Source organism: Trachymyrmex septentrionalis, unplaced genomic scaffold (assembly GCF_001594115.1).
Source record: "Trachymyrmex septentrionalis isolate Tsep2-gDNA-1 unplaced genomic scaffold, Tsep1.0 scaffold16, whole genome shotgun sequence".
NCBI lineage: Eukaryota > Metazoa > Arthropoda > Insecta > Hymenoptera > Formicidae > Trachymyrmex > Trachymyrmex septentrionalis.
The window spans coordinates 2347475-2365634 of NW_017304758.1; the positions used below are offsets into that span (position 1 = coordinate 2347475).

Genomic DNA, 18160 nt, shown 5'->3' on the forward strand with positions numbered 1-18160 from the left:
ATTATTTTCAAATCCATATCTACTTTTCAGTGCAGGTAGATTTCTGTTTACGAAGCACACTTCTCGGAAAAGAATCTAATCGGCAAGGATTTATTTTTAATGCGGCTCCAATCGCAAAAGAATTCAATTAATTCCCTGCACATAAAAAGTTTATAGATCTTATCGATTCCCGGTGACTCGATCGACAAACCTCTCGAACAATCGAACGGGGATGGCTATTATTCCCAGGAGTCACAAGTAGATATAACGAGAAAATATCGAGAGAAACGGAGAGCCCGAGTCTGCGCGAATGTGCAAACACGTACCAGGCTTTACAATGCGGCGAAAACGACGGCGGAGGCGGTATAAAAGAGTTTGCGTGGACAATGCGGCATCGAGAGCTCCGCGAAACCGTGTCATTAGCGCAGCTCGGCCGAACACGTGCCCCATTATATTCTGCACCTTCTGCCCTTGCCCGCTGTAGCATGCGGAGGCCCGGCGACAAAGGCTTTCCTTGTTTTTGATACCGTCAACTGCACCCATCTACCCACCCTTCCTGATCGCCCTTCCGCCTGTCCTCGTTGCTCTCTCTCTCTCTCTCTCTCTCTCTCTCTCTCTCTCTCTCTCTCGAACCGCCTCTTTCCCTTTTTTTTTTTAACATCCTTTCGCCGAACGAACCGAGAGAGAGTATCGACGTGCGCGAGAGTTTGCGAGGGAAAAAGAAGGAAAAAGAAACGAAAGGGTGGTTGTGTAAAACGCGCAAGGTGGCTGCAGCTATTCGCAGCCACTGTGTCGTGTGTCGGTTCAATGAACTCGCCGGGCGCGGCGCACGCAACCCTTTCCCGGTAGGGAGAGTGCGTGCGCTCTCGAGAAACGGATAATTGCTCTCTGCCTTTTGCTCGCAGCGAAAGGAGAAAAGGACAGCGCAGCGACCGCGCGAGATGGTTATGCAAAACGTACGAGTATATCGAGGCGGTATGCTACCACCAAGTACCTCTGTTAGTCATTGTACTCAAATGAAAATTAAATAACAGCGGTGTAAAGACTCTTTATGTATAAACAAAATAAACAAAATAAATGGCGAAAAAGAGTCGTCGCATAATATATATAATTAAAGATAATAGTCATAGATACATAAAATAAAAAGTAAAACGGCGTATATTAAAATATAAAACAAACAAGTTTCGGCTGCTGGATTGAGCCCTCCTCAGATGTAAAAAGAATATAATATAAAAGACATAAAAGAATACAACAAAAAAATAATAAATCGATAACATTCAGTGACGCAACATTTTTAACGCGCGGAAATCAGCAAATGTGATGGATCTCGACGTAGCTTAATGTTGTATATGCGATGGGGCAATCAAACCGATGTTAAGAAACATAGTCAAGTGCTGACTGAAAAACGGAAAAGGATTTATTTCTTTGTTGTAATCTTTTATGTCTTTTATATTATATTCTTTTTACATCTGAGGAGGGCTCAATCCAGCAGCCGAAACTTGTTTGTTTTATATTTTAATATACGCCGTTTTACTTTTTATTTTATGTATCTATGACTATTATCTTTAATTATATATATTATGCGACGACTCTTTTTCGCCATTTATTTTGTTTATTTTGCTCAAATGAAAAGTTATTTAAACTCTCCGTTTGCAATCTGAGCTTTTTTCTGGCACAAGCAAAATTTCACTCTCAAATTTCAACATCATTTTCTGAACAAAATTTCAGTTTTTATTAAATAACATTTTTAAAGATAAAAGAAGAACTCTAAATTCTTTGAAGGAACTCTCACTCTAAAGAATGAAAATTAAGCTAGTCTTGAAAAGTGGCTCAATTTTCAATTTTTAAGAGTAGGATAATAGAGATGAAAAGAAAACGTATGGGCTGGACAAAAAAGGACTGAAATTGCAGACGGAAGATTAATATCCTTCGAATCTTGAAAAGTGTGTCGGAAATATGTAAATCTTTCTATTTTACTATCTTAATATGGAAAGTCACATTGAAAATTCGTGTAATAATCTCTGAAGAATATAAAGAAATTATATACGGTAATTTCTCGCTGATTATACACGCAACTGCAATGTGCATTAATGCTATCGCGCGATGCGTGCTGGTCTTGTCTCTCCATTCCATTCATAACTCTGCTCACGTCAAAGCTGTTCCATCTACAGGAGCGTGAGTTAGCGATACGTTCATAAAGCATGAACGCGTCGGGGAGGGAGAGCTCTTGTACAGTTCGTTAATGCATGTAAGAATCAATTGTTCGTGTGCGACGATTGTCAGCGACATCCTTATTACGGCATTGACTAAAATAATTACCGTAACTCCGCGAGAGGCGAGAGAGTTTTATTTATACATCTAAGCCAGCTTCGACATCAAGAGCTACACACATATGCGTTTCTAGCATCTCGTCATGTAACAAATGATTGCGTCAAGTGGACGCAACGCGATCTCTGTAAAGTTCCCATGGCTAAAATACTTTTCTCGGATATCTGACAGTCTCTCGAGTTCCAGATAATACCTCGAGAGCTTTATTAAAGGGTATTATGACTCCGACTCGATTTCGATAAAATAAAAAAATTGTTATCAATTTCTATCTATAGAACCGTGATATTGATTTTATATCTTCGGATTTTTAGTTTTTACTTTTAATTCATCAAAATTTCTCGCGAACATATCGCGGTCTCTAGTACTTAAAAAAAAAAAAAAAAATTATAATTCTATGAATTAAGTATACCGAAGTTGCGAAAATAGTATGCTAACTTTTTGGAAATCACAAGTGACTGAGCTGGCTGCGTTCAGCAGAAAAAAAGCAGTTTTGAAACTGCAGTTGTAAAATTCTTTAATATGACTGATTTTGCCCTTAATTTCTCATTGAATCCAAATATGCAAACCAATGATATTAAAGAATTTTACACAACAATTTTATACAACAATTGCAAAGCTGCTTTTTCTAAACGTTTTTAAGATTCAAGATACATTATACAATATTTATTGAAAATTGATAAATACTCTCTTTTTGAAATTGATAATTTCTCTTTTTTAAATAACGATCGAAATAAAAACGTTCTCGATAATAATCATTTCATATTTTAAGACAGTACATAATATAGGCAGAATGCTGGATTTAACACCGTGTCTTTTAATGTCTAAAGAAAGAAAGAAAAAAAAAACTACAATGGTCAGGTAACCTTTGGTGCAAGTAGCGCAATTTTTTATCGCGTATCAGGCAAACTTTGCCATAAACACGCCCGAGGCGCCGATTAGCATAAACGGCAAAAGCGTACCGAGAAATTAGCATACACCTTAAAAAAACCTATGGCAAGTAACCCCCGAGCGTTCGGCAAGTAGCAGTTAAGTTATTAGCATAGAGCCACCGGTTGGTTGCACCGATCGAGAAAATCGCGGGACCGGTCCGATAGAAAGTGCTGCGTTAAAAAAGCAATAATGTAGCGGCAGACATGCCAGCGAAAATCACTTAAAATCGAGTTCAAGTAATACAACGACGCACACGCAGTCGCGACGCACAATTTGCCGAGGGACTACGAAGATAAATTAGATAATTATTTGCGAGAACAAGATTCTCCTCGTCGTGAACGCTTCATATCCTTGACACGAGCTACCGGAACCTATCGGTTATCCGCAATCATTGAATGATCGTAGGCGTCAATTGCCATCCACGGTAAAACGCATCGCACACGAATGCAGGCGGGATGAAAGTCCGCAGAAAGACAGCACCGATTTAATATGACGGATGAAACGAGTTACAAGATGTTTATATCTTATACGAGGTTTATAGACTTGCTCGATAATCTCGAGCACCAGTTCCCGCAAGATTTATACTGATAACATCGGAATCATGTATTACGTAAGTTAGATAAAATAAAATTCTGAGATATTTTTAAATTTCAATGTTATAATGTGCACTTTTCTAAGATCAATATACTTTTAATACGAAATAATTAAATATTATATAAATTAATATATCGCAGATGGATCTTCGTACGTAGATGAGAACGAATACTAAGATCGTAAATGTCTATTATGTGTCTATTATAATAAAAATCGCAGAAGGTGTACTGAGAGAGAGTCACTCGGCAAAAATGAAACACCCGTTCTCGACTTGATTAAGAAGTTCTACGAGTGTTGATGAGGTCTGATAACAAACTCAATATATTCGTCCGCTCCAGTTATACGGAAGCGCAATGAGCTACATTACTGTGCAATACGGTATTACGTGCGTCCGGAGGGGTCTTATGTTACGGAACTATATTAGGTCTGTGCTATATTAAGTAGCTACATATACGGAAACGTCCGATTTAACGGTAATGGAAAGAACGATTTTGTTGATTGAAAAATGTTAGAGATACATAACTGAAAATAATTTTAGACCATCAAATTAGTTATGCAGGAAATTTCAAAGCTTTGACGAACAATGCTGCAAAGAAATTGGATAAAATATCGAAATTTTTTGCAACTCGTCATATTTGAGTTTCTCACATAATTATTTTGATATATAGTTTAACAAAATTATTTTCAGTTATCTATATGTGGATAAATTTTTAGATATATTCCAGCAAAACCGTTTTCTCCATGTACGAATATACTTTACATATATTCTTATAAATTAAACATACTTCAGCGATTCTTACGTTATAGTTACGTCACTGCTAAATAACTCAAGGGTATTATTTCTCTTTCGAGAACCACAAATATTTCAGTCGAGAACGTAAAAATTTTCACATTTTGCACGATACGTTCTTGCGGCTGTATTTCCGACGCTTCAACGAGCAACTTGAGTGACTTATTTAGTTACGAACCTATGCGCGGCTACTTAAAATTTATTAACTCGTAAATGCTTGGCCCCTATACCGTTACTGTGTTACGAACGTGCACGTTCGATAAAGTGCACTTCATAAATTCATGCGTGTGGTATCCTGCGGTCAATAAGCTTCATAATCGACTCGCCTCATAAAATCTAGCGGAATTACCGCGACTGAACTACAGCGCCAAGGCGTATCGTGATTCATCAGGGATTTCCTCATCCAGGAAGACAACTGATAATTAGAGCGGATCATACCAATTGCTACTTGTAAAACACATTTACGTTATAACATATACTTTCGTTTCTAAGCGATACGCCAATCCGTTACAGTTTTTACATAAATATAAGCTTACAGTCTTTCGAAATAATCTTCTCTTTGATCATTTCTTTCACGGAACTTCGCAGAGTTTTATGTCTCTGGCGCGGACGATTTTTCGACTGCCGCGGGATCTTAAATCAGACCCGGAGGGAGGACAGGTAGTCCTCTCCACAAAGATCGGGTCCGGCCAGCCGGTCAGTCAGGTAAGAGCAGACAGGTAAAGGAAAGAGGATTGGAGAGGGCTTCCCCTGAGAGAGCATCGACGATGGAATGCGAAAGCGTGGGTTCGGTTTGGCCGTAACGCGATCTCGATATACAGAGAGGAGTGCGAGGTGGATCGGGAACCGGGAGAGCCTCGGGGCCTATGTACGCACGTGTAACGGTACTCCGGCGCGATCGCTCGATGCCGATCGCCTCTCTCGTAATCGACGCTCTTGATCGTCTCGCACCGTACACGCATCTGCACAAGTGTATGCTTGTACATGTGCGTTTTCGCCGTTGCGCACAACAGGAGAGCGCGTGTCTCGGCAGAGCTGGAAAGTGAACGAGCGTCGTCGTCGTTGGCGTCTGCCTCGTATACCGCTCGGTATCCTCGCGAAACGCCAAGAAAGAGAGAAGAGTGGACTTTCTCCTTGACTGTCCCGAAACTGTACCGCCACGCGCTGAATCGATGGGATCGTTTTTGGAGTAAATTCGAGTCATTATCTTTTGTAGACAGTAGTAGAGGCTCTATAACAGAGTCCGATGAGTGATTTTGTCAAAATCCTACGAGAGGAAAGTATATGTACGAGGAAAGAAGAATTTTGCTGAAATATCTATAAATTTTGCTACAGAGATCGGACAATAATTTTGTTAGGTCATCAAAATATTTGTGTAGAAAACTTAAGCATAATGAGCAACAAATTTTAATACTATATTCTGGCAATCAACGATATTACTTTGATAGTCCAATAATATGTTCAGTTCTGTATCTGATTAAACTTTTAGATACTTCAGCAAAACCTTTTCAAATACTTCTTCTTATATATATTATCTCATTTTAACACTTATACCGTTTAACTTTATAATTTTAATTAAAATGTAATAGAATGAGAAACAATAACATTATAACGAGATAATATATATATACACATATATAAGCAGAAAGTATATAAATATATAGTCCTCGTAGAATTTTGATAAAATTACTCATGGCCAGACACTGTTATGGTCAGACTGTTATCTCCAGTAGACAGTAATGCGTTTGATAGTAAGAAGGATTTTATTCCTTGTTTCCTTCGTCGATTCTCAGAATTGTTGAACTCTAGTTAACATCAATTGTTCTTTTCAGTTGAACTTCTTGCACCGTTTTATCTTTCCTCTTTTTCTCTCAAATATATAAAAAGAAAAAGAGGAAAGATGAACGATGCAAGAGGTTCAACTGAAAAGAACAGATCTAATAATAGTAACTTGAGAAACGCTGCTCATCTCAATGTAAGTCTCAGGATCGCACACTGGTTTCTACCAACGTAGATAAACCTTTATCTCAGTTCAATTTATTTTTTTTTTGTTCTAAGAATTAGAAAAGGCTAAATAGTAAGTTATACCGAGATTAAAGTTAATCTACACTGATGGAAATGGGCATGCATGGTGCATCTTCTTTATACGGGGGGGAAACTGAATGAAGCAACCCCGAGGCAGGTTGCTAGACTCGAGACCAAGTATGATGATGACTGATTTAACTCGAGTGGATAGAGAGCGTCTCGGGGTCCAAGGTATAAATAGCTGCTACCACTTACCGTCAATTCAGAGCGAGCGCAAGACTGTAGTTCCTCTGTATACAACGCATCACGCAGGGCATAACGAAGTGACCATTCATAATGCATAATGCAGCAAAAAAACATTCTTCAAGAGTCAAACGATGTTCTGCCAGAGAATAACGTATTAGATTAACCTACTAATTGCGTTATATGATCATACAGAGTCGTCATATGAATTCAACACCATACACAAGCAATTTTTCTGCTTCGAGCCAATTATTATGTCTAAGAATATTCGGATAATGTTAATACGGCATAAGCGTTCATCCAAAGGGTACCAGCGGTAAAAGAAACAATGCGACGACTGAATTTCAGTTATAAATTTGGCAGACTCATGAAATGTGAAACGCGATACAATCAATTCCGAGAGAGGTCCACGACCTCTAATTAGAAAAAATTCTGTTAATCGTTCCTAATTTATGTCCCGCGGCATGAAGAGATTTTGAGCCAAAAGAGAGCCGTCTCGGCACGCAGACACGAATAAGACAGATGAAGCGTCGTCTGCCCTTTCTTTATTGTCTCATCAAAACTGGCAGTAACTTGTGGAGGAATTGAATACCATTTTAAGCATCGCATATATAGAAGCTGTATCAAAGTACATATATACACGGTACGAAGCTATGCAGCTAGCATATAAACGCAATGTTACGGAAGAACGACAGTGTTAACGACATTAATGGTATGTTATTTTGGAACGTATTCTTTTCTACTGCTGATCAATCGATCAAAAAAGATAAATATACCTCCAGTTGTATTTATCGCATCAATCACGCCGTTTTTTTAATCCTCCGAAGCTGACGTCAAAATCTGAACACAGTTAACTGACGCTGCATATACCAGACCTATTTATGTTAATCTAAATTAAAAAGCACTATTGATTTCGAGAAGATGACTGGTGTAAAAAAGAAAAAAATTCTAAGTACATTTTAATAAAAATAATGTAAATTTTTTCAGATGTAATATGAAAAAAATTGAATTGTTTGACATTTTTTACAAAGAAATTTATAATTGAATGGATTCAGTAGATTTGCTGTTAATTCCGGAGGATTGACTTATATAGATATTTCGAATCAACGTGATATCTATTACTACATTTATCTCACTGATCGTTGTCTTTTTAACTTAAATGTTTGGATACACATCTAATGCAATGATACGTATATCAATCGATGAGTCAGAAACGTCATTGCGTTATAGAGATACGCTCGATTTGTCAGTCTTAATGGCGACGTAAGGCTAGCAACTTGGCATGCTCAGACGAGCTTTATAAAACCCGAAGACGTCGTCTCGACGCCTCGTTAGTGGGTGGAGTTGTTATTAAGTGCCCCCTCGTTAACGATACGGAACGGTCGTTAACGCAGTAGGGAGCGGGTATGCCGGAACATAACTATTACCGCAATGCTTCGATACGTAAAACCAATGAATAAACGGGGCAATAAGCGTTGCCTACAAATAAACGTGAAGTTATCATGAAATTATCGTGAATGCGCTTTCACGAAACTTCCTGAAAAAGTTGTTCGAATGATCGGTACTCTAAATGCTTATGCAGTGCTTTGATTAAGTCTGTTTTTTATTCCTAGACTAGACTGTACTAGTATCCCTAGAAGACTGATAACGAATTCGATTAACGTACTCAGTGCACACTGGTGTACGTTAAAGCCGTCATATTATACAAATTGACGTAAAGATATGTTTAATATAAATATAATATAAAAATAGATTAAACCGTGAAATCCTCAATACATTTCATTATTAAGTAAAATATGTAGGTAATTTTATAATTCGAAATATTTGCATTTCACTTTTACACAGATTAAATCAATGAACAATAATTTTAACATGCATTAATGCGTCCAACCGAATTCGCTGAAAATGGCCATGGCTACAAAAAGACGTATATAAATATAAAATATATGTGTCTGTTTGAAATGTGTGTGTTAGATGTAAATATATGTCCGCTACACTTTGATTGGTACCGCCATTGTGTGATACCAATCGAAAAGAATGTTAGCTAGATTCTGTCTTTTAAGGGGACACTAGACAGCACTAGAACTTTCTTGCTTTCGCAAAATATCAAACCTACACTTATTTCACCTAAAGTTCCAAAAATGTATTTAATTCAGCTACAGAAAAAAAGATCTGTTATTAATATCCCGTGTGCTTTAATTGTTTGCAATTGCTGTCTTCTACAATGATTCATATAATAATGCCTATTAAACTATCGTGCAACGAATGCAAGAAACGTAGATTTCTCTCTCTGCTTATATTAACCTGTTTTCCACGAGTGTCCCGATATCGAAGATCTTTAGTGCTTGTCCCGGTATTGCGTCTGACGCGCGACGTTCGTTACATAAAATCCGTTTAGGAGCGTGTAGCGGACCGCTTTATTCTCGCTCGGTCAATGCTATGCGGGGAATTATAAGGCGAACACGAAGATGGTATCGCACAGCGCCGTATGCTTCGCTTTACCAACCTTGACCGTTGGAGTGATTCTGCTGCGGCGATTGAGGCTGGCCCTGCGTCAGTATAATTTGACTCTCGAGCTGCTGGAGCTCAGCTTGGAGCTCGTTCAACTTGCTGTTCGCCTTCTTCACAATAGTCGCGACATCCGAGAGCGACTTGCGATCGGTCGCGACCTCCCTCAGCTTCTCCGCGCCAGCCTTTATTTTCAGCTCCTGCAAATAAAAAAAAATGTTAAAATTCATAATCGTGCATTGGAACGAAATGGTGATGATCATTATCATCACCATTTCGGTCGAAAACGACATCTTATACCGTGAAGTTTAAGTGCATACATTTATTATAATCTCAGTCAATCGCTCGTTTAAATAACATCTATCACTCGATCGTGCCGCTCCTTTGTACAGCAAATGAGACATAAAATCACGCACGTGCCTAATGATTATATCTTTCGATATATCCTTTGGTATTCTATTAGCGAGCATTAATATATAGTTGCCGCGAATTTTCGCAATGAGTCACCATGATTTTTACACGGGAAGAGCGGTTTAGCTAAAGTATTTGAAAATTTAGTGAGATACATATGTGAAAATAATTGTATTGGACATTTAAATAATTCTATTGAATGCTCACAAACATCTTATCAGAATGTTAAAACTTTCTGCTACATTAACATCATGTTTTCAGCGTCTCCACATAATTATTTTGCTGATCCAATACAATTACTTTCAGATCTGTTTTCACATCTAATTGAATTTTTAGATGCTTCAGCAAAATTATTCTTTCCATATATTTTCCAACATAGGTTCATGTTGGTTATGAAGAATTATTCGTCTAATATTACGTCACACAATATTAATCAGACAAAAATAATCGTTCAAAAGATATTTGTTCAATAAGGAATAATGACTCATTTGAAACAAATGCTCTTGACGTTCGATTAAGTATGCATCTGTTCTGCAGTGCAGTTGATTCACAGAAAATGTTCTGGTAACAAGCGTATGAAATGCTGTGTTAAGAAACCTATCGCATTATACAGTATTACACACGGCTCTGTTTCGCAGTGGATCTATTAGCGGTAGGCAGTAACCAGACAACGTTAAACGAGCGTGCTGTAAAGGCGCTTAGTAAGTATCAAGAGATAAAACAAGACAAAAGACAAAAACGAGAGAGAGAGAGAGAGAGAGAGAGAGAGAGAGAGAGAGACGCTGCTATATAGCAAAACTTGTTTCTACGAGTTGCAGAAATGGTTGGACCACCCTCAAGTTTCCATTCGCAGTGATTTTTAGAACGCGACGTCCGGTGCATCCGGAAACCATAGATCATCGATCGTTTATTACCGAGACGTATGTCGGATATTGATTAAGCCAGATGTAGGTACGTACGAAAAAAACATAATCACGTACGATCTGCAAATACTCCTATCTGCAATATCCTCTTGCAATCTCTTTAAGTATCGGGGATTTGCAAATCTCCATCTAAATTATGGAATCGATTTAAGAATGTAATAGTATCATCAGGTGTGTATCTATGTGTGTATAGTCTTTGCAAAAAGTGACTAGAATTGGAAATTTATATCTTCTAATAATACCATATAAAAATGATTGAAACAGCGCATTACCAAATAAATACGAAACAGTTCAATAAGATCAATATTTGATGATATAATTTTATTTTATAAATTCAAATAAAGATTTCCTCATTGTATCTCAATTATTTTTTCAAACTAGTCTACTCTTCTTACTTAAACAATTTTTTATTCAGCTTCTAAATTGCCGCCAAACCTTTTGTATTATTTTTCCAAATATAATATAGAAAAATTCGTAACTTTTTATAATCTTTTCATTGTATTAAAAAAATTCATGTAGTACGTTCTATTCTCCGTAATAGGAATACTTTTTGTGACCAAGGGACTATATGAGTAGGTCCTCGGGATATTTGTTCGTTATCTATTTTAGAAGTTTTACGATTTTGAGCTATCTATATGTATACAAAATTGTAACATTTAAAGTTAGCATAAATATAGCGATAATTAGCCTATGTGAACAAAACAAAACTGTGAAGCATAAAATAAAACATAAAATTATTTCAAGTCATTGAACTATTTAAAAATTAAGAAAATGTCCCAAAAATTTTCCCAGGACCTACATGCTCCATTACGAGTTAAATTAGCCCTATATAAAAATCCTTCCATTATGGGAACAGATACCCACGTCTATCATAGAATATTTATTACTAGAAACAAAAAAAAAGGCAAGCGGAGAACATTAAGATAGCAAGGAGAGATTAATTTCAACGCGTCGAAATGAAAAAAAAGGATGCATTAGGCTAATTATTGCTGGGTAAGAAAAGAGAGCGGTACAGAACAAAGATAACGAAGAAGACGTAGAGTGCTGACCATGCTACCGTGTATACGGACGAAGAAAAAGACAGCTTAGCTGCAGTCAACGAAGGATAAGCGAAAACCCGGCATACCTTGCGTATTTCTCGGCGTATATGTTCTCGCAGCACGTCAAGACGTGCCGGCAAGGGCACCTGGTCACTGCCAGCCACTCCATACTTGCTCGACAGTTCGTAAAGAACTGGGTGCCTGATGTAATCGCCCTGAAACAGATACAAAGTTCAATCTTAATTATTGATAGCATCCAATGTGCAGCGATTGGATGATTCGGGCAAAAGAGCGCGCAATTTCTAAAATAAGGACGGGCAGTTCGGACGATTAATTCACTCTCTAATTAAACTTTCTAATTAAAACGAGAGTTTTTTTTCCTTCTTTTGTGTTCTGCAGAAATTTTTACTTTTACATAGATACCACGAGCGAAGCGCTATATCTGTATTATATTCATTTTTTCCATCCTTACGCCAAGATTCGTATCAATTAATAATCAACATCCGCGCTGTACTCGTTTCCGCGCACTGAACGTATATAATCTTTCGGCATTACGCGCGAGCCCCGTGTTAATCCTTATAATAATAATAATAATCGCAATATGATCTCTCGCATTAACGTGCGCCAGAGTTAAGATAACATTAGGCGGAAATTACACCGTAAATATCAACGATCAGAGAGGGTACCGTCGACGAGCCGAAGAGAAACATCGCGGAATACATCTCTTTAACCGGAAATCGTCTGGCGCGTATTGGCGTGGCCTACTCGTGAGATACGGATATAAACGCTAGGCAAACACAACACGCGCAGGAGAAAGTATCAGTCTCCCGCAATCTCGCATCGAATGCCGGCCATCGAAACAGCATTATCCATTGTGATGAATGAACGTTGCTTAGTTGTCAATCCGCGTGACGATACAATTGCTTCGTCCATGGAAACGTCCAAGGTTATTCGATCAAACTTCTAACGGATGTATTAGTGACCTACTTCGAATGCACAGCGTGCGACTGCGAGTCGTGTCTTTGAATCGCGAGTAGATTAGAGGCCGCGAGAGCCTTAAAAGCGAGTATCAGACTGTAAGCCGATATTCATAGGTTGTGTTCCAAAATTAACTGCCAGTACTGAAAATCTATAATGCAACGTAACGTAAGCTATAGATTTTTTTTTCGTACAAGCAGCAAATTTTGAAATACATCTGTAGTCGGATTCTTATTTTAAGACCGTCTTAAGTAATGTCTTAGTAAGATGCACTGAGAGAAAAAAAAATAGTTGTGGCAACTCTAAAGTTTAAATACTTGTACCTAGTTTTAAAAAGTAATAAGAACTAAAAAGTAGTACCGAATACTATAAAAATGTAGTACTGTATAATAAAAATATAATATTCAGTACTACTTTAGTTCTTATTACTTTGTAAAACTAGGTACTTAAATTATTAGAGTTGTTATAATTTAGTAGTTTCAAAATTAGATTTTTCTCTGAGTGTGCTAATACAACTCTCTGAATTGGTTCATTAATATTTTAAGACTTTACTTAAGTCAGCCTTAAACATAACATCGATTAGGGATATCGACCTTCGATTGGAATTGGATTGGAATTTAACTAATCAGAAAAAAGAGAATCAATATCAAGTTTAGTAAACTTTGCTTTGATTCATCACATTCCGATCCAAATTTAATCCTAATCCTAATACGGGCTTAACTCGATTTTGTGCTAATGTCCTTTCTTATCAAAATAAATGAACTATGTTCAAGCAGCTTTGCAATTGTTGTAAGATTCTTTAATACAATTGGTATATTTAATACACTTATGTTAGATCCAATGAAGCGTTAAGAACAAACCACATTAAAGAATTTTACAATTACAAAGCTGCTTTTTCTGCTAAACACAGCTATTAACTTCAATCTCTATTTAACTTACTTTTTATCTTCTTCTAGTTCTAAGAATTAGAAAAAGGGTAATAATAAAATTAATTTACATTGATAAATGAGAAATAAGTCTAAGGAAGAAATTGATTTGTTTCCAGCAATGTAGATTAATTTTAATCTCGATTCAACTTACTCTCCATCTTTTCCTAACTTTTAGAACTAGAAAAAAATGAGGATGAGCCGAGATTGAAACTGATCTACATTGGAAATAAGAGATATCTTCCCGATACAGAACCGACACTGTCGGCGGAAACGTACCGCGCACGGCGTCACGCAAGTCCGAAGGTATCTAGAACTGGTCACTTTGGTCAATGGGATGCATTTGCACACAACCGATTTCCTCTTCTTGTCGAACCCGATAAACGACATCCTTATTCCGTGAAACGGCTTCGCACCGAAACGACCAGGATACTTTCGTCTCCTAATCGCGTACGCGTTCTGTCGTGCGGGACTAACATCGGCAGACGAACGTTTTTAATATATCGTGATTAAGATTCGCACCGAGCAACAAACAAACGAGCTTCCATCGTGATTAATCACTGCTGAATCACTGTCACCGGAGCGATAATCTCCCGGGCTGCGATCATGCGGGCCCAGGTAAACGTCAGCCACCTGTTGCAGCGAAAATCTACGATATCACGTCCGCACGCCGTATTTCCGTGATTCCGCGCACTGTCGCTGTTACACGACGACCTAACTGTAAAGCTCGCACGCACCCGGAGCGCGCGACACGCTCCTCGAATTTGAGAAGTAGAACTGACCAAGAAGACAGCGCCGACGCCGTTATCTCTTATCTCAGCCGCGCCGATAACAGCGTTACTCAACTGTAAAACGTGAACTTATCGTTTCCTTACGATGCTAATATGAAGAAGGTATCTTAAAAAGAAAAAAGAAAAAAGAAAAAAAAAAAACCAATCGTCAAGTCAAACTCGTAACTCGGTGCCATCCGATCGATCCATCATTTAGAGTCATAATAAATAATTATAGGTTTCTTCTTTTCCGAAGAAAGTTCTGAACTGTAGAAACACAAAGAACATAATTCCAAATAAATAATTATACGTATGTGAAATTAATGTAATCGCGCATCAATTTAGCACTTCTGCTATACATATATTTTCTTTATTGTAATCGAGTTATGTCAATTTTGATGAATTGAATTTACTTCGAGAAAAATATCTGTGAATAGTGTAAATTCTAAGCATATGACTGCACTGTAATCACATTATTGTACAACAAATAGCATCACAAGATTCAAGTTTTTGTCGGAACGATAACTGTTGAAAGTATTGGTCGAAGTTCTCGCATTGAAATTAGAACGTTTCATTCACAATTCGCAATCGTGCTAGTTACGCAAATTCTCCTTGTAGTAGATATTGCCGGACAGGCATAGGAAGTGACGACAACCCCGCGACTCTGCCTTCGGGAATAATGAAAGTACATCTGGATGTTAATTGAATTTTTCGCTGCGTGTGCGAAAACGTGCGCACAACCGACACTAACTGACGCACGGTCTATTTTCATGCATTCCACTAATATTTGCCACGATAGTCTTCGGGAGGTCAACAGACGTCGCGACGTCAGGGGGGACCGTTTTCATCCGGACGAGCATTTCGCACGAGAAAATCGGGGAAAATTGTGAAAGTGGCACGAGAATTATTTTCACCTATACCAAGCCTCCAAACGAACCATCATGCAACGCCAAAAGAAGACCTCAACGTCAGCGTTGAATTACTGATTCATTACTCATTCATTATTCATTCATTGACGTATTACGATCAAAACCGTAGTTTTAATTCGGAACGTAAACGGCTATGAAATTCGTGCATAAAATTAATTTATTACACCAGAGATGGTTTTCAAAGATTTGTCAAATACAATCAAACAAAATTTCAGTAAAATCAAAGAGAAACCGCCATTATATAGATTTCAATAGATTCTTTTTTTTCCCCTTTAAGTAAAACTTTTTCAATCCCTTTTTCACAGAACTCCAGCTTTTTTATCTTATTTATTTAGCTTTTCAGAGCTTTATTTCTCCCATAGTAAAAATTCCGCTTCGATTTGATTGAAATTTTGTTTTTGCTGTATTTGACAAACCTTTGAAAATCAACATAGTATAACAGATTAATTTTATTATTTTACGACGAATTTTGTAACAATATACAAGCTCAGTTTGTACACAAAGCCTGACGGGAAAAAACGACAAATCTTCCACATCATTTTGATATTCTCCGTTTTATCGTAAAATTGAACTTTAAAGAAAGAAACAATTGATATTATCGACTATTAAAATATTATTTTCTGTAACAATCGTATGACGTTCCAGCATTCTATTCGCTGCAAAATCCAAGAAAATGTCGGAGCGATCTAATATTAGAATCGACTTTTCGAGACCGAATCTTGTAAGTGTAACTCACGATTATACGTAAAAGTTTTCGAGACAAGAATCGACATGCCGACTTCACGATCTTTCTATGATCATCGAGCGGACTCTAAAAAACTCGAGGTCTATAAAAGCCTTCGCCATAAAATATGTATAATTCGATTGGATGCACTCAGAAATTACCTATCACAATTGTTCGGAACCGATTCGATTCTCCTTAAAATATGATGTGAAGCACAAAAATTTGAGATACGTTTTTTTATATCGATCCAATTTGGAATTTACGTGAAACAACTACTCAAAAATAATTGTAACCAATAAATTATCAACAAAACGATGAGATATAGAAAAAATTTTTTAAATAAAACAGAGAAACCGCTAATGAAAATTGCATACACCAATACATACTAATGCCCAAATAATGCACAGGCAATACTCAACTTTTATATCCACTAATGCCTTAATAATGCCTACTATTGTCCTAATATCCATTAATATCCACTAATGTTCCAGTAACATTGCACAACCTCATACCATTTATTATAATACACAATTCTCTTAAAAGGGAAAACTGGTTTAGAACACTGAAAAGTAGATGTTTTTTGCGAATTTTTTATAAACAAACCATGAAACCGATCTTTCAAAAATTTTAGGGGTGATTTGTAGTATTTCAGCAATGCAAAATAATTTTTTAATATGAAAATAATGAATACAATAATAAGTTATATATTAATCATTATATTGTGTTTCGGCACAGACGTTAGTACTATAATTGGCGTGCAATGTGAAGCCTGTAATCCTTGCCTGAATCAAAAAAACCAAAAATTTTTTGAAATTAGATAATATTTTATCCTAAATAAACTATAAAAAATAGGAGAAAAATATCAAATTGTAAGTGCAGAAATAATTATTTATACTAATTTTTTAACAAATAATGTTTTTAGTTCATTTAGGATGATTGACAATTATGTAACTAAAAAACTTTGGACGGAGTCGATTAGTCAAATAGTTTTTAAGTTATCTTGCATGCCAATTTTGAAAAAGTGGTTTTGAAAAAAAAAAACGCGTTTAAAGTTTTCGGTATCGCTGTACGTCTGCACGACGCGTACCTGTTTCTTAAGTTATAACTACAAAAGTATTTCAAATTTTGGTCTAAAACTTTACAAGTATATTTTTAAAGAGTAATACTATCGATTAAAGCAAAAAAAAAAAAAAATGAAAATTGGGACTCTAAACCAGGTTTCCCCCTTAAATAATGTCGAGTAATCACCTCAATGTCCTCAACGATTTACTCATCGGATAAAACTTTCTTAATTTTTTTATATACAATACTTATAATTTTCTAGGCTTTAAAAACGTAATGATTTTGAAAAATCATTTCTACTAAATTTGAAGTTGTTTTATCTCTTAAATTTTAAATTGTGAATCAATATAAAAAGTAAGTATTTCTTAGATTTCTGTATTTAACAATACATTTAAAGAAAAATCGAATGTTGTAACAGGTACCTTGTCAGTGCATATTGATACACATTAAAGCTGTATATAAAGATATGTGTTTAATATAAATATAGAAACCGGTTAAACCCCCAATACACTTTGTTGTATTGTTAAATATATAAAACATGTATTTTAATTCGAAATATTTGCATTTACTTTTACCCTCAGATTAAATCGAACGGCTTTAATATGCATTAATGCGCATTAATGCATCCAACTAAATTTCATATAAAACCTCTATTCTATAATTCTTAACGACAGTGTCATTATATTGTCGTTACGCAACTTTTTTTTATCATACATAAAACCTGTGTAACGACAATATAACGATATCGTTGAGCTTTAAACACAATTGAAAACAGGTAATAGAAACAGGGAACAGGTTTCAACCTATCAGAAATGTGTACATCAGAATACACGATTTCTGACAGGATGAAAAATCTATTATTCTCTGTTCCTATAGACAGTGCTTTTCAATTGTATCTCAGACTTCATCGTTGTTAAGAATTACAGAATAGGGTGCCTAATAAGATCTATTTGCGAGCGGTAGCATTCCTCAGACGTCCCATTCCCGCGTCTCTTGTACC

The 18160-nt window shown here is 36.6% G+C and overlaps 1 protein-coding gene across 4 annotated transcripts in view; it reads right to left on the reverse strand.

Annotated features, from left to right (window-relative positions):
- Positions 1 to 18160, reverse strand: part of LOC108746102 (serine/threonine-protein kinase N) — a 35821-nt gene that overhangs the window by 15179 nt on the left and 2482 nt on the right. For 2 of the 4 annotated variants that reach the window (XM_018482648.1, XM_018482644.1), the window contains exons 1-3: positions 13955 to 14107; positions 11858 to 11986; positions 9396 to 9597 (exon numbers count right to left, since the gene is read on the reverse strand). In XM_018482648.1, coding sequence (XP_018338150.1) covers positions 9396 to 9597; positions 11858 to 11986; positions 13955 to 14065 — 442 coding nt within the window. In that variant the 5' untranslated portion in view covers positions 14066 to 14107. Of the gene's footprint in view, positions 1 to 9395; positions 9598 to 11857; positions 11987 to 13954; positions 14109 to 18160 lie in introns of those variants that run through there. The other 2 variants (XM_018482645.1, XM_018482646.1) reach the window with 2 other exon arrangements.